Raw genomic sequence first — 22,869 nt, forward strand, 5'->3', positions numbered from 1 at the left:
CTCGTGGACTCCTAAACCCTCAAAAGCAGATTCCCAGGGGACACTGCTAACTAGCTCCCTGAGTAGCTTAAAGTTTGCTCTCTTGAAGTCCAGGGTAGCAACTCTGCTGTCCTTTTTTCTCATTACACTGAAAAGCTTAAGCTCAACCATTTCATGGTCACTGTGGCCAAGACAGCCACCTACCATCACATCTCCCACGAGTCCTTCTCTATTCACAAACAACAAGTCTAGGAGGGCATCTTTCCTAGTTGGCTCACTGAGTACTTGTGACAAGAAATTTTCTTCCACAAACTTCAGGAATTTCCCAGGCTTGCTCGTCACAGCAGTATGGTATTCCCAGTTGATGTCTGGGAAGTTGAAATCTCCCATAAGGACAAGGGCTACCGATCCAGAGATTTCTCCTAATTGCCTATAGAATAACTCATAGGTGCTAACATCCTGGCTCGGCGATCGGTAGTAGACACCCACTACAACATCTCCTTTGTTTTCCATCCCCTAATCCTCACCCAGAGGCTCTCAACCACGTCATCCCCAACTGTAAGGGCTGTACAATCAAACCTCTCCCTTACATACAGAGTGCGACACCTCGCCTGCCCTGCCTATCCCTCCTGAACAGCCTGTAGCCCTCCATCCCAGCACTCCAATCGCGGGACTCATTCCACCAAGTCTCACTAATACCAATGATGTCATAGTTCTGGGAACTAACCAACGCTTCCAGTTCATCCTGTTTGTTTCTCATACTGCGTGCGTTGGTGTGCAAGCATTTCAGATATGCTCCTGAGCCCTCCGTGCTCCCAGGAGCAGCGTAAATGTTCCCACTAGCATTGCCACCCTCAGGCGATGCCATGCCAACCCTTGGCTTACCTTCAGCTCTCCTGATGGTATCCCCTTCCCCCATTGATTCTAGTTTAAAGCCCTCTCAATCAGTCCCTCCAGCTTACATCCAAAGACGCGTTTTCCCCATTGGGACAGGGAGCATTTACTATGCTCTTGGGGAGGTGGGAAGCTTTGGGGGTATAAATCCCCTTTTTGAAGCCACTAAAAGGTGAATTGCTGATTGGAACAAAAGCCAAGTAGTAACCTGGCTTGCAAACCAGGATGCTTACAGCTTACACAAGGTGGCAAGAAAGCATTCTAAAAGAAACAAGGTGATTGTGGCAGAGGTGGATGCACAATGGCAGGCAGATTTGGTGGATATGCAACAGTTTTCCAAGCACAAGGATGGTGTTAAGTACATCTAATACTGATAGACATATTGCCAAAATACGCCTGGGCTTTTGGTCTAAAAGGCAAAACAGGTTATGAAATAGCTTGGGCTTTTAAAAGCATTTTTACCAGGGGGCACATGCCTCATAAATTACAGACTGACTGGGGAAAAGGATTTTTAAACCAGCCTTTAAACAAACTGCTAAAGCAGTATAACGTTCACCACTTTGTTACTAATAATAAAGTAAAAGCTTCCATCATACAGCATCATACAGCAACAGGACACATGATATGGAGGATTCCCTATCCTCTCTCCGCCTGGCTGAACGCGGTGACTTAAGGGATAGGGGGGAATGGTGACAAGTTCCTGCCTGGCGCAGCAGGCATGTCTCCTCCATGACTACCCCACCTTCCCAGGTGCCCTTGCATAATAGCTACGAGGCTCTGCAAGTGGAACCGAACAATGACGAGGATGATGGTTCATCTAGCTTGGAAGTGTCGCTGAGGTTAAGTCGGCCTATGCCCTGCATCAAAACTGCTTCCATAAAGAAAAAAAGACAGGTCATTGTCATAGGAGACTCCCTTCTGAAGGGAACAGAAGGCCCAATATGCCGACCAGACCCACTTCTTGGAGAAGTCTGCTGCCTCCCTGGGACCTGGGTTAAAGAAGTTACAAGAAAACTTCCTACACTGGTACGGCCCTCAGACTATTATCCATTATTGATTTTTTAGGTAGGCAGTGATGAAGTTGCAACAAGAAGTCCAAGGGCAATCAAGAGAGACTTCAGGGCCTTGAAGACGACTGGTTAAGGGATCAGGAGCGCAAGTAGTGTTCTCCTCTATCCTTGCAGTTGCAGGGAATGATGAGGGAAGAAACGGGAAGAGCCAGCAGATCAATACCTGGCTCCGAGACTGGTGTCACCGGCAGAATTTTGGGGTTTTTGATCATGGGTCGGTCTACACGACCCCAGGCCTGCTGGCGACAGATGGGGTACACCTGTCTCAAAGGGGGAAAAGGATCCTCGTGCAGGAGTTAGCAGGGCTCATTGAAAGAGCTTTAAACTAGATTTGAAGGGGAAGGGGATAACACCAGGCTCGCTAGAGATAAGCCTGTGGGCGGCACGCCAATGTTTGGGGGACGGTGTGCTAGCGAGGTCCTTCGGTCTGCCGTCTCAGTGGAGGTAGGGGATGGAGATCCATGCGGCATCAAAGACGAAAAGGTTGTTGATGCGTTAGAAACCACGGAAGTGCCTGAGAACAGTCACATAGGAATTAGGGCTTCTCCCCCAAAAAAGGTGGCAGGATCAATAGCCCAGCAGAAGTCCATCTACACCAATGCACGCAGCATGGGCAACAAACAGGAGGAGCTGGAAGCCATTGTGCAGCTGGATAGCTATGACATAGTTGCCATCACGGAAACATGGTGGGATGACTCGCACAACTGGAGTGCTGCAATGGATGGCTATAAACTCTTCCGAAGGGATAGGCAAGGCAGGAGAGGCGGTGGGGTAGCCCTGTATGTTAGGGAGTGTTTTGACTGTCTAGAGCTTGACGATGGTGATGAAAGGGTTGAGTGTTTATGGGTAAGAGTCAGGGGAAAGGCCAACAAGGCAGATATCATGGTGGGAGTCTGTTACAGACCACCCAACCAGGATGAAGAGGCAGATGATCTATTCTACAAGCAGCCGGGAGAAGTCTCACGATCACTAGCCCTTGTTCTCGTGGGGACTTCAACTTACCGGGTGTCTGCTGGAAATGCAATACAGCGGAGAGGAAACAGTCTAGGAGGTTCCTGGAGTGTGTGGCAGATAACTTCCTGACACAGCTGGTGAGTGAGCCAACTAGGGAAGGTGCCCTGCTGGACCTGTTGTTTGTGAACAGAGAAGGACTTTTGAGTGATGTGATGGCTGGAGGCCATCTTGGGCACAGCGATCATGAAATGATAGAGTTTTCAATTCTTGGAGAGGTAAGGAATGTGGTTAGCAGAACTGCTACCTTGGACTTCCGGAGGGCAGACTTTGACCTGTTTAGGGGCCTGGTTGACAGAGTCCCTGGGGAGGCAGTCCTGAAGGGCAAAGGAGTCCAGGAAGGCTGGACATTCTTCAGGAAGGAAATCTTAAAGGCGCAGGAGCAGGCCGTCCCCATGTACCGAAAGACGAGCCGGCGGGGAAGAAGACAAGCCTGGCTGGAACGCAGGAAAAATGAGAGTTTATGACCTTTGGAAGAAGGGGCAGGCAACTCAGGAGGACCACAAAGATGTCATGAGGTTATGCAGGGAGGAAATTAGAAGTGCCAAAGCCTAACTAGAACTTAATCTGGCTACTGCCGTAAAAGACAATAAAAAATGTATCTATAAACACATTAGCAACAAAAGGAGGGCTAAGGAGAATTTCCATCCTTTATTGGATGCGGGGGGGCAAACATAGTGACAATGGCTGAGGTACTTAATGCCTTCTTTGCCTCAGTCTTTAATAGTAAGACCAGTTGTTCTCGGGGTACCCAGCCCCCCGAGATGGAAGACAGGGATGGGGAGCAGAACGAAGCCCCCATAATCCAAGGGGAAACGGTTAGCGACCTGCTACACCACTTAGACACACGGAAGTCTATGGGGCCAGATGGGATCCACCCAAGGGTACTGAGGGAGCTGGCAGAAGTGCTCACCAAATCACTTTCAATCTTTTATCAGCAGTCCTGGCTAACCGGGAGGTCCCAGTTGACGGGGGGGTAGCAAATGTGACGCCCGTCTACAAGAAGGGCCGGAAGGAGGATCCGGGGAACTACAGGCCTGTCAGCCTGACCTCAGTGCTGGGGAAGGTTGTGGAGCGGATCATCTTGAGTGCCATCACACAGCACGTACGGGACAACCAGGTGATCGGGCCCAGTCAGCATGGGTTTATGAAAGGCAGGTCCTGCTTGACTAACCTGATCTCCTTCTATGACAAGGTGACCCGCTTAGTGGACGAGGGAAAGGCTGTGGATGTTGTTTACCTGGACTCTAGTAAAGCCTTTGACACCATTTCCCACAGCATTCTCCTGGAGAACCTGGCTGCTCATGGCTTGGACGGGGGTACTCTTCGCTGTGGAAAAAACTGTCTGGATGGCCGGGGCAAAGTGTTGTTGGGAATGGAGTTAGGCTTGGGGAAGAGTGGCTGGAAAGCTGCCCGGCAGAAAAGGATCTGGGGGTGTTGGTCGACAGTCAGCTGAATATGAGCCAGCAGTGTGTCCAGGTGGCCAAGAAAGCCAATAGCATCCTGGCTTGTATCAGAAATAGTGTGGCCAGCAGGACTAGGGAAGTGATCATGCCCCTGTACTCAGCACTGGCGAGGCCGCACCTCGAATACTGTGTTCCGTTTTGGGCCCCTCACTACAAGAGAGACATTGAGGTGCTGGAGTGCGTCCAAAGAAGAGCAACGAAGCTGGTGAAGGGTCTAGGGAACAAGTGGCTGTGGGAACTGGGGTTGTTTAGTCTGGAGAAAAGGAGACTCAGGGGAGACCTTATTGCTCTCTACAACTACATGAAAGGAGGTTGTAGCGAGGTGGGTGTCAGTCTCTTTTCCCAGGTAACAAGTGATAGGACGAGAGGAAATGGCCTCAAGTTGTGCCAGGGGAGGTTTAGACTGGATATTAGGAAAAATGTCTTCACTGAAAGGATTATCAAGCATTAGAACAGACTGCCCAGGGAAGTGGTTGAGTCACCATCCCTGGAGGTATTTGAAAGATGTGTAGATGTGGTGCTTAGGGACATGGTTTAGTGGTGGACTTGGCAGTGTTAGGTTTAAGGTTGGACTTGATGATCTTAAGGGTCTTTTCCAACTTAAATGATTCTATGATTCTATGAATTGATCGATATTACTTTAAGTCTTGTGATATTTTGTGTTTCCCTTAAATATCCCACTTCTGTAGTACTGTTGCTGCATGAAAGATATCAGAACATTCTGTTTTTTAGATTAAGTTTGTTCTGCACCCAAGGATGGGGATGGTGAGAGAGAGAGAATGTGCAGATTTTTTCCTGGATCTCAATAAGAAAGTCCCGACAACAAAGAGTGTAATAAAATAGCAGCTTTAATATTACAGAATAAGAGGAGGAATATCAATAGTGAGTAAATCTTAGCTCCCTTCAAATGTTGGGAACCTTGTTTTTGTGCAGCATTGGATGGACTGTGGATGGATTTTCCCATGGCATGCTGCACATATCCTGTCCATGGAGAGGTTCCTGATGAGAATGTGCTTGATTGTTTCTTCTGTTTTGTTGTGCTTGGTGCTGTGCATGGAAAGAGTGAGCATGTCAATATCCTATGGTTCGTTATCTCCACATTACAGTTGGAGACCCATTGAAATTCAGTGGGTGTGCAGGGTAGGAATCACCTGTCCTATTTACACAATAAAATGTGGGACATCTAGTCACCCCAAGCTCCTTTTCCAAGTCAATAGCACCCCCAGAGGGTGATGCATGACACAAGATGATTATCTAAGGTAGATTAGATGGCTTACCCTGTGGAGCAGCCCATTTCTCTCCAAGATGGCTAGCTCAGTGTTAGGGCTGCAGGCAAATGACTACACCACCAACTAGTCCCTGGCCTGAGGTTAATCTAACTGAACAAGACATGGAAAACTACTGGCCATGACACGAGAAATTGCTGGACATGACAGATAACTGTCAAAGCGCTGAGTGCAATAACAGGCCTTCATTGCCCTGACCAACCTTACCTGAGACTCCCACTCACATACCCTCTGCTCACTGGTCCCGGAGCTCCATTTAAGCTCAGGCCCAGACTACATGTCCTTGCCTGAGTTATGTTGTTGGTATACTTGTCTCCAGTCCTGTCCCTTGTCATTCCTGACATGTTGATCGGACTTCCCAGATTGACCTCAGACCTGACTTGTTACCTCACCTGTGTCTGATGATTGTTGAACTGTTGATGGAACCTGCTGCTATCACCACCCCTGCTCTGCTCACCCTGCTCAGATACTGTGGTGTTGTGCCCTTTTGGTTAGGTCACTGCCCCTGCCTGCGCTGTGGTTGCCCTTGTGTCAGAGTCCAATACTCTCTGACCAGGTTCTTTTAGTTATTCCACATGAGGAGGGTTTAATGTTTAATATCAGATTTACTTATTTGTAGGTATTTGACGTTACATGGGATTTTTGATTTAGCAGAGTGATACAGCAACATACTGAAATCACAACACCAACACACTATAGCAATTGCAACATATAGTTGGATCACAATACAAACATGATTCCCGTTACCGATATCTATATGCTCACCATCACGACACTGAGCATCCCCAATTGCCAGGAAGGAATACGTAGGTTGAAGCCAGCTCAAGCCTGTTGCTCTCTTCAAAGTTCACCTTGCTGGTTGTCCAGTTTTTATGTTCTATGTTGGGCCGAGCCACATATACACTTCCCCCACGTTGGTCTGTCTGGCTTAGGAAGATAATACTCTCTAGTGATTATTTTAGGGAAGGTCATTTACATAACCAGTTGACCCACTCAACTGATACAGCTGTTTATCTAAATCAGTCCCCTTTGTGCTGAGATAAATTCAGCTTCCTTTACGATAGGTGTGGTCACTTCCTACATTATTTTCTGAGCTTCGTGAGCACATCACCCTTGCCTATCTTCTCTGAGCCTTCTTCCATTGTAGGGGTTTGTTGATCGGTCACACCTTGGTTCTCAGCTCACCTTCCCTCATGGAGCAGTTCTCCTCTTGCTGCTCCTTGACAGTTAGCTCAGGCCTTGTTGAGCCCTGAGCTGAGTGCCACGGAGTCTGGCTTTCAAGCTGGACAGGGACTTGCCCCCTTGGCTCCCCCACAGCTCCAGGCTGACCTCCAAACCCTGCAGAAAGCTGTAATCAGCATGCAGAGGCAGGTCACAGCCTGTCCCTGCCCCCCACCTCCCCAAACCCTTCAATGGGCATCAGGTGAGGGTATGGGGATTTATTAGTGAGATACAGCTAATCTGTACTGCTTATCCAACAGAAATTAGCCACACAGCATTAATAATATCCTGGCTCTCAGGGATGGCCCTAGACTGCATCACCCCCTGTATGGAGTGCAATGACACAGTGCTCCAGGACCCTGATTATTTATTCATTGCTCTGGAACAGTTTTGGGGGAGACTGCAATCATGCAGCTGAGGCTGTCTTGCTGGAGCTCTGGCAAGGGAGTCAGTCAGGCACTAACTACACAATTCAATTCAATTCAGTTCAATTCAATTCAGTAATTCATGTAGTTGGCCATGGAAACCGGGTGGGAGGAACCAAGCCCTTATGGCCTGTTACAGATCAGGGCTGACTGAGGCGCTCAAAGATGAGCTGGCCAGGGCTGACCCACCCCAGAGCCTGGGGCAGCTGTCAGACCTGGCTATCACTCTGGAGAAGTGCCTGATAGCACACCAGAGAGAGCGTACCTCCACATTTTGCTCCACCTCCCTTATTATCCCCAGAGGAGGAGTCCATAGAGATAGGCAAAACCCAACCTCAACTCAAGAGTGAGAACACAGGTGGAAGGAAAGGGTATGTTTCTACTGTGGTGAGAAAGGCCACTTGCCCCAATAAATCCTCTACCCTAACCGCTGTGAAGGGAGTGTGGTCAGGGGCATCTGCACAAGGTGAGGGGTATTGTGAGTCCAGGATCATCACCCTCCCTGGTGGGCACACCATCTAAACTACTGCTCTGGTAGACTCAGGACCTCCCATTGGTTTATGGCCTCTGAGTCTGAAAAGAGTGTCCAGCCCTGACCCACCCCAAGCACAGTCATTGCTATAAGATGGGAGGAGAACCCGAGATTGGGGGGGGGGCATCACTCATAAGACTTTTCCCCTTTAGGTAACCATGGCACCTGGATACTGAGATTTTGCCCTTCCTCATCCTGCTCACACCCCTCTTTCTAGTCATCCTCAGGCTGCCCAAGTTATGGAATTGGTCTGACAACTGGTCTTCTTGGGCTTTCCTCTGGAAAGGGGATATTCAGAGCCTGAGGACAAGATCTGGCCCTGGGATCCTCTTGGGGCTGTCTCCCCCACCACAGCACCCTCTGTGACTTGACCCAGAGACTCCCATGTTCCTGGCTCTACATCATGTGAGCAGTTGTCCAGGTTGAACATACCTCTGCCTCAGTCACTGGATCCCTCGTTCCCAACAATGTTCCTAAGATGAGTACAGTGACTTTGCAGATGTCTTTGAGAAGAACGGGGTGGAAACACTATTGCCTGTATGACTGTCCCATTGACCTGATCCTAGGAAAGGAGGAGCCTTTCAGATGCATCTATGCCTGGAATTAGCAGCTCTTGAGGACAATCATCTGGCATGCGGGTTCATCTGTCCCCTCCATCTCCCCCACTGGGGCCCCCATATTTTTCAGCAAAAAGAATGATGGAGGTTTCTGCCCCTGCATAGAATACAGGGGGTTGAATGATACAATGGTTAAAAACCGTCACCCTCTTCCTCTCATCCTGAAGCTCTTGGTATGTCTGCAGGAGGCTCGGTTCACAAAGCTAGACCTGAGAGGGTCCTACAACTTGCTCGAAATCCAGCAGGGGGACAAGTGGAAAACTGCTTTCCACACCAGGTACAGCCACTACGAGTATCTTGTGATGCCATTTGGTCTCTGCAATGTTCCAACCACCTTCCAACAGTTTATAAATGATGTCCTGAGGGACTTGCTTTATAACTCTGTCGTGGCATACCTGGATGACATCTTGACTTTTTCAACCACTCAAGAGGCTCACATAGACTATGTCTATGTGAAGTCTCGAGTGACTTGCGACAGAAGCATCTCTATGCCAAACTCAAGAAATGCTCCTTTAAGAAACTGAAACGGGCATTCACTACAGCTCTATTCCTAGACTACCCAGACGGCCTTTCATTGTAGAAGTGGATGCCTTAGACGAAGCCATAGGGGTCATCCTCTCTCAGAAGGTCACCCCTAAGCAGGAGCTCCACCCCTGTGCCTTTTTCTCTCAGCAGCTTGCTCCCACCGAGACGAATTACAACATCTGGGACAAGTCACTCCTGGCAATCAAAGCTGCCTTTCACCTCCTCAAGGGGGCAAAAGACCCAACAGTGTTGCTGACCGACCACCACAGCCTGGAATACTACTGAGGGATGACGTGTCTCTCTCCCAGCCTTGCCCTCTAGGCCTCTTTCTTTTTGCACTTTCACTTCATTTTCACCTAATGTCCAGTGCAGCAGAATGGCAAGGCCAATGCCTTGTCATGGAAGGGGGACTCAAACGCTTCGTCACCACCACAGCAGAGGATGAGCTCACTGCAGTAGTTAGAGAAACCACTGCAAATAGCACACTTCTAGCAAAGCATTGCACTGGCACAGCCTGCAAAAACAGGACAGCTGCCTGTATTGGGGGAAGAAGCTGTACATCCTGGAGAGACTGCTGCAAGCACAGGTCCTCCATCAATGCCACCATGTACCTGCAGCCAGATGCATGGGCTGATGGAAGATACAACACCTGATTACCTGGACCTACTGGTGGTCCACAGTACAGGCCACAGTCCATGGACTTCATAGTAGACCTGCCCCCACTCCTCCTTGCAGGGCAACACAGCCATCCTAGTGAACACCTGTGTTCATACCAAAAGGCCTCTGCAAAGACCACAGGGTCTCTTGCAGACCCTCCCCACTCCTGACCAGCCTTGGCAGTTGGTGTCCATGGACTTCATAGTAGACCTGTCCCCCTCACAGGGCAACACAGCTGTCCTAGCGACCGTGGGCCTCTTCACTAAGATGGCTCACTTTGTCCCCCTCAGGAAATTGCCCACAGACTGCCTGACTTCCTACAGCACATTTTCTGATGCCACAGCCTTTCCCAGACAGCATCATTACCGACCGGGGGAGGGGGCGGGGGGGGCAGCAGTTTACAGCCAGAATTTGGAAGGAGCTTGTGGGGCTCTTCCCCATACAAACTTGCCTCTTGCCCTCTCACCACCTCCCAACCAATGAGCAGACAGAGAGAGTGAATCAGATCCTGGAACAATATCTCTGGTGTTACAATAATTTTCTCCAAGATGACTGGGTCACCCTCCTCCCATTGGCAGAGTTTACTTACAACAATAACATCCTTGCATCTGCAGAGCAGACCCCATTCTTTGCTAACTTTGATTTCCACCCCCAGAGTCATCCAACCACAGCAGCTGCTTCACATGCACCTGCAACTGGTGACCTGTTTGTACAATTCCAGCAAATTCACATCCTCCTCATAACCTAGCGGGACAAAGCCAAAAGTGCCTACAAGAGGCAAGCAGGCAGATGGTGTTGCCTGGCCACAGCCTTCTCCATTGGTCACTGGGTTTGGCTTTCCAGCAAGCACATCCAGACTGCCTGACCATCTGCCAAGCTGGACCATCGTTATTTGGGGCCTTTCACCATGGCTGACCAAATCAACCCGGTTACCTACTGCCTGGAGCTCCCATGATCCCAGAAGATTCACCCAGTTGTTCATGTCTCCCTCCTGAAGCCTCATCACATGGACCCTTTCCACTGCCAGCCTGCGATAGAACCTATTGTTATCACCACTCCTGCTGTGCTCACCCTCCTCATATACTGTGGGGATGTATCCTGGTTGGTTAGGTCATTGCCCCTGCCTTTTCTGTAATTTCCCTTTGTTTTTAACATTTTTTCCTTCATAGAGCAGTTCTGCTCTTGCTTCTCCTCATAAATAATAGTGTGAGAAGTTACAGACAGTGCCATGAGGGATGGCTGGATTTCATATGGCATTAAGGAGGAGACACCTAAAGGGAGCATCGGCGACCTTTTGGGGAGTGGAATCTTGCAAGGCCAGCAGTGCTTGGGTAACTGTATCAGTAATAACATATAAGGCCATGAATGCTGTCCTGGTTTCCATAGGGGCTATTCCATACCATATGATGTCATGCTCAGTATATAAACTGCGGGGAGTTGGCTGGGGAGCAGCAATCACTGCTCGGGAACTGGCTGGGCATCTATCAGCGGGTGGTGAGCGGTTGCATCACTTGGGGTTTTTTTTTGTTTTTTCCCTGGGTTTTGTTCCTCTCTCTCTTGTTATTTTCCTTTTCATTTATTATTATTATTATTATTATTATTATTATTATTATTATTATTCTGTTCTTATCTCAGCCCATGAGTTTTCTTACTTGTGCTTTTCAGATTCTGTCCCCCATCCCACTGGGGGTGGAGGAGGGTGAATGAGCAGCTGTGTGGTGCTTAGTTGCCTACTGGGGTTAAACCACGACAAATGCCTTGGAACTGGTATCAGAAATACCAAATTTGGGTACAGATGTAGTAAAACTGGGGCCAACGGGGAAAACATGATTGGGGTGATTGTTTATATGGGAGGAGAGGGGCATTAAGTGGGGGAATCCACACGGCCATCTCTTGGCAAAATGGCTTGGATACCAACAGCTGATAAGAGAGGAATGTGAGTGCAAATAGTGTACATGAATATAATACCAAAAACTGTTTGAGTGTTTGCCCAAAAGCTGATGAGGCTGAAGAGGAAGTTTGCTTAAGGTGACCATGAGACAAATTAAGCAGTAACCAGTGAATTAGCAAGAGACTTTTGAAAAAAAGGTGTCAGCTCAAAAAGAAGTATAAAAGAAGCATGAAAATTTGTAACAGTGGGGAGAAAGAAGTGGGAACAAAGCAGGAATCAAAACCTGGTTTGACACTGCCAAAAGTCACCCTGCAGACATCATGACCTCTGCCTAGGCCTGACAGAGCAGCCTCCCTGTGGGAGGCTATGAGTAGCCTGCATTCTAGCTAGTGCACTGATGGTACAGAGTGCATGCAGCAGGTAGGAACCCACACCTTTGGTGTGTGTATGTGACCTCATGGGGTGCTCTCTCACCAGGAATGTAGGGAGCAGCATGGCTTCACATAAAGCTGGATCACCCACATCTCCCACAGGAACTGTGTGCAAGTAGAGGCACCTGCACTCCCAGGAGAGGGTGTGCATAGAACTGTGTGAGAGTGTGTGTGTGTGCGGGGGGGGGGGGGGCGGGGATTAGAACTTCATGGGGTTATAGAAGGGTGTTTAAAATTTTTAAGTGTTTATTAATATTTTGTGTGTAGTATTGTGCTTTATCTGTTCAATTCCTGATATTGATCCTGAATGTATAGCTCTCTGATTGCTGGCTAATTATGTCATTAATAAATCAATAAACCGTTAGGATCCTGATTTGATTTAAACTACATGGGTTCACCAGATTTTTTCCTGCAACAGAAGTATGAGGGCAGTGAAAAGGAGGGTGAAGACATGGGAAAAGGAGTCATTTATGCAAATCATGGGATCAGGGCTGTCTGGAGGCACCTGCCAGACAGCCCTGCGCTAGATCACTGCAGCTTATATCAAGACGTTAAACAAAGCCTGTTTTTCTGACCATGCCATGCAAATCAAACCTTCTTCTGTGGTCAGGAGGATGGGAGGGAAGGGGGGCTGCTTTCCCTAGCTATCAGGAGAACACTCTGACAGGATGGGTCAAGCATCCTGGTATCGCCATATCAGTGCCCGTTCTAGTCATGATGGCATTTTGCTAATCAAGTGCCTAACATCTGACATAGCTGGCACGATCCTGATCTGAAGTCAGCAGACTAAACGAGTATGTCTGGGAAGGAGCGTTTGGTTACAGAGGGAAAAGGCCCTCTGGGGGTAGCAGATGAGTGCTTGGAAATGGGTAGGGAAATTGATGGAAAGGTATGTGTGGGAAGAGGGGGTGGCATGGACAGATCCTGAGCCATGATCCTCCTGGATGAAATGGGAGAAATTGGATGGGAAACATAGTCACTAACTACTCTAAGAATGACAAATTATGTAAGGCCACCCCAGGATTTCTGCATCACTGCAGCCCCCCCTGGTCCCACAGCCTGCAGCTCTGACTCCCTAGATTACTGATAGGACCTGTTGCTGTCACCACATGGCCTCTAGTGCTGTGGGACTGTGCCCTGTTGGTGAGGTCATTGCTTGGCTTGTGTTGTGGCTGCCCTCAACTTCTGGCTCGCCTTCCTTGAGGGGGCAGCCCTGCTCTTGCTGCTCCCTGACAGGTGTTTCAGTACCTAAGGCAGTCTCTTAAAGGTTAAAAAGTGACCCCACTTGATGAGTAGGTAGTCTAAATGATCGTTTTAAAGTAGGCAGGGCTTTAGCAATGATAAAGAATGTCCATTCATGTCATCATGCCATTACACACTAGCTTACGTATATGACCAGTTCTGCTCCCTCTCATGTGTTAACTGAGAGAGGCTATGAAATTCTCAGGGAACAGTAAGAGTGACTGCTTTGTGAGGGAGGGCAAGCTGGGAAACAAGGGTGACAGCAAAGCAGGCCAGGGCAGTGACCTCACTTACAAGGTGTGCAGCCCCACTCTCAGGGTGCAGTGAGGGCTGGCTGCTCCCTAAGGGAAGAGGAATCAGGAGCTGAGCATGATAACAAGGCCAGCAGAAGCAGTGACCTTGCCAGCAAGGACCCAGTCCCACAGTACCTGAGTGAGGCAAGCAGGGCAGGCCTGGGGATGGTAGCCAGATTCAACCAAGAGTCCCAATTGCCAGGCAAGTCTGTGGTGATGAGGCAGGTCTGACGCCAGGCTGGGAAGTCTGTCCCCAGGTCAGGGTCTGCATCATTGGGGTCTATGGCCAAGTACAGGCATGGCTGTGGTATTAGTTGTAGCTCAGGTGGGGGACAGCTGCTAGAGCCTCAGCTTAAAAGCAGCTTCCAAGGGAAGTGGGGGTGGGTCTGGCTGAGGCCTCCCAGCAGAGCTACCTGGGAGTGCTCTCCCCAAAGTCACCAGAGGGAAGGGAGGGGGGGCTGCCCTCAGCTGTGCTATATCTAAGTTGGCCCAGAGCCCAGGAAGCCAAACCTCCAGGAGGAGGGGCTGCTCTCAGGGCCGTTAAACCCACAGTAATTATTAAACCCACAGTAAGCCCTTAAACCTGGGTGAGGAAAGCAGAGCAGGTCCGGTGACAGTAACCAGGATCAGACAACAGTCCAGATGGCCAGGCAAGTTCATAGTGATGGACTAGCTCATTTTTGAAGTCTGAAATATTGCAGTGCTTTACTGAAGGCTGATTGTTAAGAAAAATTTCCAAACTATGAAAGCCAAATCATATCATCTCTCTGTGTACAGAGGAAAGATTCCCAACAAAACTATACCAGGTGCTGGACAACGCTGCAATGAACACAGGTTATCTATGTGGATGCAGAAGATTAGCCATTACAAGAGAAATTACTGAAATGTCTTGAAATGCTTTATCACCTATAGACTGATGACAAAGGTTCCCTTTTCACACAAACCATGATTAGCGAGGGCTTGAATGAAAGCTGAGAGGCAGAGACTCAACCTAAATAAGATGGCAGTGATTCTGGGAACAGCAACCTAGGTGATAACAGGTATGGTATCAATCCCTTCAACTGAGAAAGGTCTGGGGTCTCTGTGTATACACACATACACAGAGAAAACAAACAAACAAACAAACACAAAACCCATTACTGTAGAACAAGCATAAGAGAGTTCAACCAAAAGGCATCTAAAGAAAAAAGCAACAGATAAACAAAAGTGGGAGGAAAGCAGCACCTTGACATCAGCATATTCACATGAAGGGAGATTCACTAGAAAATTTTTAAGACACTCCCTGACATTTTGCATTCTTGTTTGAAGAGGAGGGAGTGTAGTCAGAGCATCCCTCCATGGTTTTGCAGCATCATCCTTCTCTCCTCTCTTCCAAGTAAGACATTCCAAATCATCTCCTTAGAGTCACACTGAAAACATTCCTAATCCTTCCCCAGTCAGGCTTCTGACCAGCATGTGGTTTGGGATGGTTGCTGCCACTAACTATTGCCAGATGACCACCTTGCTGAGGGATAGGACAGGATGTCCAGACTCAGATCTGTGGCTACCCCCTATATCTTGCATCTCATTCAGGTTTTCAATTCTATGTTTAGCTGACATCGTTGTATCTGAACTTCTGATATGAAGCAGATACCATATAAGAAGATCTGATGAGATGTTTTCAAGTGCAAGAATCTTGAGGAAAAAAAAGATTTAAAACCTTTTTCTCAGACAACATAGGTTAAAAAGATTATGTGTGCATGCAGGTTTCATTTTGCTAAGGTAACAATGAGGGTGAAGAAAAGGGGGTATAAGCAGCATGAAAAGAAGAGTAAAAGCTTTTTTTTAAAAAAAAACTAGCTCAGATTTTCTAAGGGTTTGTATGTTCACAGTCACGCTTATTAGTACCCTGATAAAGCATTATTCTTTCCTTTCAGCGACAAAGCAATCATTCTTTTTAACACCATATAAATAAAACTTCTGACATAAAATTTTGGTCTCCCCAGCTGTCCCAAAGCACAACCCCCACATAAAGCAGGAAGAATACAAGAAAAGAAGCAGGCAATATGTTTTAAGTAATTTTATCCTGGAATGAAATAGCCCACAGCACAAACAACACATTTTTGAGTGTCTGTGATGCTACTTTAAGATAGGCATGAAAACGTGTCTTGTAGAACCATTTCCAATATGGAAAAATAATGCAGACATAGAAGGGAAGTGTTAGGACATGGACTGAGCTAAAAAAATATATCTATTCAACTACAAAGAGCAACTGAAGAGTTTTTAATATTGAATTCAAGTCAGTTAACTATGTTTGCATTGTTGCTTTTAGACACAGGACAGCTACATTTTGCTGCATGTCATTGCATTTCACTGAATTGAGACTGTCCTGTACACCGAGTTATCATTATCATGTCTGTTATCAGTCAATTTTAACCGAGACAGGATTACCAGATATATCCTCACCATAAAAACTACAAGATGTTAGGCCTGAATTGCCTTTCAACTGCATACAGGCAAATCCAGGGCATTTTCAGTAGTGTTTATACACTGACACCAACAGAAAAATCAGGACAGGGGAAGAGACGATGGTATATGTGTGTGTCCATCTCCAGCTGTGTGTGTGCACGTGTGTGTCTTCCTCTGTGCATCTGTGTATGTGTATACGTATGCATCCGAGTGTCTCCTTCTGTGGGGGTGTGCACATGCATGTCTCCCTGTGTGTGAGCGTGCATCAGTATCTACCAATGTGCATGTGTGTGCACGCACAAGTATCTCCATGTCCACGTGCATACACTCATGACTATCTCCCTGTATGTTTATGTGCATGCCTCCCTCTGTGTGCACACATCTCCCTGTCTTCCTGTCTGTGTGCATGTATCTGTCTCCCTGTGTCTGTGTGCATGCTCTGTGTGTGCACATCTCCCCCTCTGAGTGTGTGCATCTCCCTCTGTGTCCATGTACATCAGCGTCCTCTGTGTGTGCATGGGGGGGGGAGGGTGTCTCCTTCTATGTCTGTATGAATCTAAGTGTCTCTGTGTGTGCACACATCTGTCCCTCTGTGTGTGTGAGCACCTCCATCTGTGTCTGTGCATGTGTCCATGTGTCTCCCTCTGTGTGGGTGCATGCTAGTTTCTCCCTCTGTCGCATGTGTGTCTCCCTTTGTGTGTCTCTGTATACGGGTGTCTCCCTGTGTCAGCCTCTGTGAGCATGCATGCACAAGTGCCTATGTCTGTATGTGTGAGGGCATGTTTCTCCCTTTGCATGTGCATGAGTGTCCTCCTCTCCTATTGCATGTGCATTTGCTCAGTGGATACAGGGAGAGTAGCAGATATCATCTACCTCGAATTTAGCAAGGTGTTTGACATGGTCTCCCACCCCATCCTTGTTGGCAAGTTGGTAAGATATGGACTGGATAGATGGACCACAGGATGGGTAGAAAACTAGCTAAACTGCTGAGCTGGAAATAGTCAAGACAGCTTGACAGGGTTCTGGATAACCTAATCTAAGACCCTGCTTTTAACAGAAGGTTGGACCAGATGATCTCCAGAGGTCCCTTCCAACCTAGACTTTTTTTATGAGAGGGAGACACACATGCACATATGTGTGCAGAGAGAAACATTCATGCATACATGCTCGCTTGCTACAAACATACCTATAGAAGCCTTTCTTGTTATTCTTGACATCTCTTGCCAGTTTGAGCTCCAGCTGAGCTTTTGTCTTCCTAACTGCATCTCTGCATGCCCAAGCAATATTTCTATATTCTTTGGGAGTCTGTCCCCTTTTCCATCTCTCATATGCTTCCTTTTTTGCATTTGAGCTCTCTCAGTAGCTCACTGTTTAACAAGGCTGGTTTCTTGTTATGTCTACTCCTTTTCCTGCTTAGGAGGATGGACTGCTCTTGTGCTTTGAGGAGGCTGAAACTCTGAAAATCTGAACTCTGAAAATCTCCCAGGACTCCTGAGCTCCTTTGCCCTCCAAAGCAGACTTCCATGGGTTCCCTCATAACGGTTCCCTAAACAAGTTGAAATCAGCTCTTCTGAAGTCCAAGGTCTTTATTCTGCTACTTGTCTTCCTCATGCCCCTTAGGATCTCAAACTGTGATCTTATGGTCACTGCAGCCAAGGATGCCATTGACAGTCACATCTCCAAACAAATCTTCCTTATTTGTAAGCAGTAGGTCCAGAAGAGCACCACTCCTAGTCGGCACATCCAGCAATTGCATTAGGAAGTTGTCCTCAATGCATTCAAGAAATCTCTTAGAATGCTTGTTCACCACTGTGTTGCTTTCCCAACAAATATCAGGGTAGTTGAAGTCCCCCATAATAACCAGGGCCTGCAGACCTGAGGCTTCTTTAAGTTGCCTGAAGTTGTTATTCTGTTTGCGTGTATCTCCCTGTATGCACATACGTCTCCTGTGTGCATGTGCAACTCTTCCTGTGTTTGTGTGCACAAGTGTCTCCCTGTGTGAGCACATTTCCCTCCGTGTGTACATGTGCATGAGTGTCCTCCTCTGTGTGTGTGCATCTCCATCTGTCTGTGTCTGTATACATCTGTGTGATGGTGTGCACAAGTGTCCTCCTCTGTGTGTGTGTGTACGTGAGTGTCTGTGTGTCCCCACAACTACCTGATTGGAGGATACAGATAAGATGGAGTCAGTCTCTTCTTGGAGGTGCACAGCAATAGGAAGACAGGCAATGGACACAAGTTGGAACATGGTAAGTTCCAATTAGGAAAAAAAATTTTACCATGAAGGTGGTCAAATACTGGAACAGGTTGCCCAAAGAGGTTGTAGTATCTCCATCCTTGGAGGTGTTCAAGGCCCTGAACAACCTGATCTAATTAGACTTGTTCTAGTTTGAAATTATAACTAACAATGAACGTTCATCTGCTATGAGGATCCGAACACATTGTAAAACCTAACCATTTAATTTTGGTACCCAGAGGAGCTAAACTCTTTGAACAAACTGGTCCTAACTGTTCCGAGTGCCATAGTTGCAAACAAGCTTTTCTGACTGCAACATCATCTCTAACAGAGATTGCTCAAAAACTGAATGTTTAGCACAGGATCTGTGTTAATGAAGACCAAAACTTTTGAACAACCCTCCAAAGCTCTATCCCTTTTCAGACAAAAGACAAGAAAGAAAGTAAATTCCCCCTAATCCAATAGCAAGATCTTGGTACACAGTTACCAGGACTGTGATGAACTGAACAAGCAATAAAGGTTCTATTTCTTTACTGTACCTAAGAGTTTCCAAGTCACAGGCAATGTAAAACCTTTTCTTTCACAGTAATACACTAAGTCAATTTTATTATGAGATTATCAGAAGTGTGGGAGAGCTAGGAGAGGATTTGGGATCAGACTTCAACCTGAGCTGTTCAACTACACCAAGAATGTCCAATTTCTAAACAGCAGAATTGAAATGATCTTTTGTCAAGTAAAACTTCCCTTCCTGAGATCACTTATATCTGGAGAAAATTTTTTTTTCTGTCAAATATCATCTTTTGTGAAAAGCCCACATAATTGGGGAGGAGAGATAGCTATAAAAGAAGTGATCTCTCCAATACACATACACAGATATTTCTGCAATATATAAACCAATTCAAATGTAAAAATTAAAATTCTTTCTAAATTTTTAACATGGTATTCCTTTAAAACATTTCCAACCACAAGTTCCAAAGGAAAGTGGTGAACCCTGTTGTGTATAAAATATATCTAATTTTAGAGTAAGATTTCTAACAGTGTAAACATCCATACTACAGACTTCCATAAGTCGTCTAAGTAACTCCCCAAGACATAAGCACAGTTACAAATATATTCTAGGAAAGGACTAATTAGTCTATTTCTCCACACTCCAATCCCAAAGAATGATCTCTCATTGTTTGCTGTGCTCCCTGCACCAATGCATAATTACTGACTTCATATATATAAAACCTATGTTATAGATATAGTTATTATATGTAGTTATATAGTTATAGATATAGGGTTTTAATATATTATATATATAATAGTTCTTATTGCCATATGCAAACAATGGTGAAAAAACATCTAAGACCCCAATCCTGAAAGCACAGTTGTATTTAAAATTTAATCATGTGGGAAATCCCAATGCAGTCTAGAAGAGAACTCCCACATTTAAAAATAAACACATAAACTTAAGTGTTAGGGCATCAGTCTTGAAAACATCATAGCTCCAAAATAAAAGTGAATTGAGTGGTCAAAAGCTGTTCCTCAGAGGGATATATTGTCATGTAACCATTTTTAACAGGAAATGGACCTGACACTTAAAAAGTCAGGTGTCAAATGGCCAATATACAGAGATTATTAGGAAGAAAGATAGGGTTTCCATAAAATGATGTTTTCCCAGCATTTTGGAGTTACCAACATATACAAGAATTTAAGAAGCCATATCAGTCTTAATAATAGTTTCAAAAGACGCTGACAGTAAAGGAAAAAAGTAGTCAACCAGCTAGGGGCTGCTTTGGATTTATATAAGCATGTAATTTTGGAACCGAATGCCACTCCTGAAGGGCTGCAAGTTTCCCCACAAAATAAATATTCTAAAAATCAAACACTTAATGCTTACAAAAGTGTGTCAGTTCACTTTCCAGTACCAATAAAGCCAAAGGACCGTAAGAAGGCAAGCAGCCAGCTACTCATTAAGGAAATTAAGTAAGAGTACATCACCCATACACTTATGCTATCTACTACATTTATCAACAGATTAGCTGTATTAGGGGGCTGTTTCTTTACCAAAGAGATCAGAACTAACCATAGACAATCACTGAATCTCACATAATATTTTGGAGGATCAGCTAAACAGAGTAACTACAATCAAAGTTACACAGCCCTGGTATTATTCAGAATACAACAAAAGTTTATAGGATAGTAGACATATTTAAAGGCACAGTAAAAAAACAGTAATCTCAAATTAGAAAAAAACAACATTATACCAACAGGCTAGGAAATACAAAGAAAGCACAGATACTATATTAGCAATGATTATACTAAGAACAAATGTACCCTCTCAAATTTAATTACAGCATTCCTTTTCCAACAGCATAATTTATAATGCCACATCTAATGCTAAGAAAAAAAATATATATCTGAAAGGTCTCAAAGGATGGAATAACTTTAAATGCTTCTATCCTAACACCCAACTCGGACTCTGTGGCAAGACCCATGCACCCCTCTGAGCCACACGGAGCAAGAGAGTTCAGAAACTTTCGCCAGCAGTCCAGTCCACTCAACGATTCCAAAACCAGAAATACAAGAAAATACGCAGAGAAGGAAATGGCTTCTCAACACAGTCCTGAAGACTCCACAAACCCCCGGTCTTGGTGAGTCTGTTTCTCTTTCCCCCCGATACACTCCAAAGTTTCATCTGTTCGCCAGGAGGTACAAAACTTGAACAAGAGGCCCAACGAGTTTATTTGTTTTGGTATAACCCTAGCAGAGTTTTTGCTCAGTCCCTTTTCCGGGAGCCCCGATGTCCCCCGTGTGCGCTGCTGCTCTCATGTCACCCCCGGGGACTCAGCACCCTCCGGGCCGCGAGGCGACCACTCAAGAAGGTCACAAGCTCTGAGGGCAGAGACACCCCAAAGGAGATGGAGGGCGATACCACGACTGGTCTCTCCCCCATCCCCGCGTGTTTTACCGCCTGGCGTCCAGACACCCGTCGTGTCTCCCGTGGGGGACACATACCCGGCGGGGCGGGCATAACTCCACTGAAGTGTTGCGGAGGGTATCAACTTCTGGGACCTTTGGGGGAGAAGATGAACAAAGGGGTAGTCCTTTGGGGGGGGGGGGGGGGAATAGCCTTCCCCGCCCCAATATACTTCTCCGCCTCACACGCACCGCTTACCTGACACAGGGGGTCTGGTGCCCGGGGCGGCGATGTGTCTGCCTCTGCCCTGGCTGTGAGTTCCTTGCTCCGGGAGGCTCGGCCTGTGTAGGGGTGGCGGCGGCTGCTGGCAGAGGGTGGGGGGGGGCGGCTGCTGGAAATGAGCGGCGCCCCCGTTCATGGCGAAGCTGAGGAAGCTGGAGTGGATTCGGGGGGGCTCCAGGAGGAGGAAGGGAGCTGGCGGGGAGGCGACGGCTGCGGCAGCGATGGGGGAGGGGGAGGAGGAGAAGAAGGCGGGGGGCGACGGCGCAGGAGGAGAGGGGGAGGGAGACGGCGGAAGGAGCCACCAATCTGCTGGTGAGCCCAACTCCCCTACCCGCTTCTCCCACCTGGCGAAGGGGATCCGATCGATCTTCAACGCTGTCCTTCCCGGACTTTGCGGATTCCCGGTCGTGGTTCCGCAGGCAGGCGGAAGGAAAGAGGCGGGAGTCGGGCTGCACAGCGCAAGGTTGCGAGTTGGCGGCGATCGGCATCACTTCCCCCCGCCCGCCCCCAAGCAGTTGGCAGCAGACGGGGTCCCAACTGCCCAGACAGCGCACGAGGGGTGGTGGGCACGGCAACAAACTTCCTTTCGGTCTCCCCTCCCCTGCAAAGTAGCAGCGGTGGGGCAAGGTGGTTGCCACCGCTCGTTGTCCCCCGGTACGGGCTCAGGGTCACTGGGCGGGGGCTGAGCCTGCTAGCTCGGCAGGGGAGGCGATTAGCTGTGCCTCACGACTCAAAGGGCTAGAGCTCAGTGCAAGAAAGAAAACAAAGGCAGCTATTATACCTCTCCCTCCCCCGCCTCCGCCCTGGAAACAATAACAGCACTACGCCAGGGGAGCGAAAGAAAAGGGTATCCGAATCAGTGAAGTCCCTTCCCCCCGCCCTTCCGTCTCAGGGACTTCCTCTGCCGTCTTGGCCTCCCTCGTACAAGACGGCAAGGTCCACTTCTCAATCCCGACCCTGACCGGAAGAGAAGGGTGATTCCCCGCGGGTGCCTGTTCATGTATTAGATCCGCCTTTGTGTGTGTGTGCGCTTTCCCCTCTCCCTATGTAGGGAAGGGGCAAGTCCTCTATCCCCTAACGCTGGTCTGGCTGCTCTCAGGGAAAAAGTTGCTTCCTTCCTCCTCTGCCATCGGCCTCACCAGCCCAGCATAAATTATACACGGTGAGAAAGAAGAGTGCTCAGCTCGCAGCCAGCCCTGCATCTTCCCGCTTCCATACCAACTCTGTCCGCTCTGATCCCAAGGCAGCAGAGGGGGCCAGTGCCTTCTGGAACACCGGCTCCTGCACAGGACAGAACGTGACAAGCAGGGGAGAGCCTCATCCCCACCAGACATAAACTTTTCTCCCCTTGTTTTGTTCTCCCCTCTCCTTCCTTTCTCCACTTCTTTTCCTTCCAGCCCACTCCCATTGCCAGCATTCAGCTGCACCAGCAGGTCTCAGGCCAACCACCTTGGGTATCCC

At 47.6% G+C, this 22,869-nt stretch overlaps 1 protein-coding gene across 1 annotated transcript in view; it reads right to left on the reverse strand.

The window, feature by feature from the left end:
• Positions 1–22,271, reverse strand: part of LOC140651107 (E3 ubiquitin-protein ligase RNF38-like) — a 193,854-nt gene extending 171,583 nt beyond the window's left edge. Inside the window, 2 exon segments of the mRNA XM_072860208.1 lie at positions 21,385–21,679; positions 21,681–22,271. Of these exon segments, the coding sequence (XP_072716309.1) occupies positions 21,385–21,679; positions 21,681–21,896 (511 nt within the window). The 5' untranslated portion in view covers positions 21,897–22,271.
• Positions 22,272–22,869: the final 598 nt, after the last annotated feature.

Source organism: Ciconia boyciana, chromosome 4 (genome assembly GCF_034638445.1).
Source record: "Ciconia boyciana chromosome 4, ASM3463844v1, whole genome shotgun sequence".
Classification (NCBI taxonomy): Eukaryota; Metazoa; Chordata; class Aves; order Ciconiiformes; family Ciconiidae; genus Ciconia; species Ciconia boyciana.